This window comes from Austrofundulus limnaeus, unplaced genomic scaffold (genome assembly GCF_001266775.1).
Source record: "Austrofundulus limnaeus strain Quisiro unplaced genomic scaffold, Austrofundulus_limnaeus-1.0 Scaffold928, whole genome shotgun sequence".
NCBI lineage: Eukaryota > Metazoa > Chordata > Actinopteri > Cyprinodontiformes > Rivulidae > Austrofundulus > Austrofundulus limnaeus.
Genome location: NW_013953330.1, coordinates 51,391 through 52,895, shown reverse-complemented (window position 1 = coordinate 52,895; position 1,505 = coordinate 51,391). Strand labels below are relative to the sequence as shown.

At 43.5% G+C, this 1,505-nt stretch overlaps 1 protein-coding gene across 2 annotated transcripts in view; it reads left to right on the top strand.

Annotated features, from left to right (window-relative positions):
- Window positions 1-305: 305 nt before the first annotated feature.
- Window positions 306-1,505, top strand: part of LOC106533356 (integrator complex subunit 6) — a gene marked incomplete at its 3' end in the record, with an annotated part of 25,425 nt that continues 24,225 nt past the window's right edge. Inside the window, 2 exon segments of one of the 2 annotated variants that reach the window (XM_014029623.1) lie at window positions 306-770; window positions 918-995. In XM_014029623.1, coding sequence (XP_013885077.1) covers window positions 660-770; window positions 918-995 — 189 coding nt within the window. 2 annotated transcript variants of the gene reach the window in all.

The window sequence follows — 1,505 nt, the reverse complement described above, 5'->3', positions numbered from 1 at the left end:
GGGAAACACTAGTCTATTGTTGATTATATCACTTTAAAAAAATTGCCTAAGCACTCTGAAGAACTGCACACAACCAAGCGTGTTGTGCTCTTAAATATAAAATGTAAAAACACATTTCTTTTTCTTGCATTCCTTGCTTTTCGGTGAGGCACGCATGCGCAGAACACGTTTAGCTTTGCCTTATTTGGATATGCTAATAAGCGGCTTCGYGCAGCCAATGAGAAGCGAGTGTGCTCGCACGTGACGGCGAAAGCGCTCTTAGGAGGCGGGGTCAGGTGTGGAGCTCCGGTTAAAAGCAGCGGAGGAGGCACAGCGCGTTCAGTGTAGGGAGAAGCAGGGACTTACTGTCGGGGAAACTTTCTTACTATGAAACTTAGGAATATTTTCAAAATATAGTAAAAATTATCCAAACCCCTCGTAAATCAATAACCTGCCCCAASGTTTTGAGGCGTTTCGCTTAGTTTTCTCGGAATGGGCTTCTATACTCACTATTCTTACACTTTTTTGAAAGAATGTGTGAGACAGGCAGTTAGCAAGCTAGCTAGCTAGCTGGCTAGCTGGGAGGTGAGACAGGCGGCAGGAGAACAAAAGATTTTTTTTAGCCTTTTGGCCGGTTGTACTGACACCAAGTCCATGCAGAACGTGTCGTTACCATCACAATGCCCGTTTTACTTTTTCTGATAGACACGTCCGCGTCAATGAACCAGCGCACCCATCTGGGCACTACCTATCTGGACATAGCAAAAGGCGCTGTTGAGACTTTTATGAAGGTACTGTAACCACGGGACACATTCATGTTGGGAGCTTCCCGAGGCGGGATTGCGCCTTCGGATTATCATTGTTACTGCTGCAAAGCTCGCCTGTCAAACCAAGGTGTCTTGGTGACCGTCAGTAATTCTCTACTGTTATCTCCACAGCTCAGAGGCAGAGATCCGGCGAGCCGAGGGGACCGGTACATGTTGGTAAATTTTGAAGATGCTCCGTTCGGGATCAAGGTAGAAAACTGCTTTACGGGTCATGTCCAGCTTTACATGTGGCGCAAACTGACTGTCCGCTCCCATCTGCTCCACCACGTTGTGATTCAAGTGTTGTAGAGGAAAAAAATATCTCCAGGAGGAGCTTTCATGCCCCTTTTAAAACATGGCCGACATTTTGTTTCAGTGAGCAGCAAGGAACTCTGGGTGTTATTTATACAGAGAGCTGGTCTATCTGAGGGGAGGAGGAGAGGGACACTAACCTACTTCACTTGTTCAGAGACAATTTTACTTTTTAGTTTTTGGCACAAACTTTACCACTTTGTCTTTTACCACCCTGAGCTGTTTGCACAACACAGGTCAATGACAAGTTATTTTTTATACAATATTTTAGTTTAAAGTTTATTCATTTAAAAACAACACAAATTCAACAAAAACACAAATTAAATTAAATGAAAGGAAAGGTAGCCGAAGAAGAAAGAATCTTATAATATCTGCCCCCTTTTTTTTACAAATTCAAAGAAAATACTC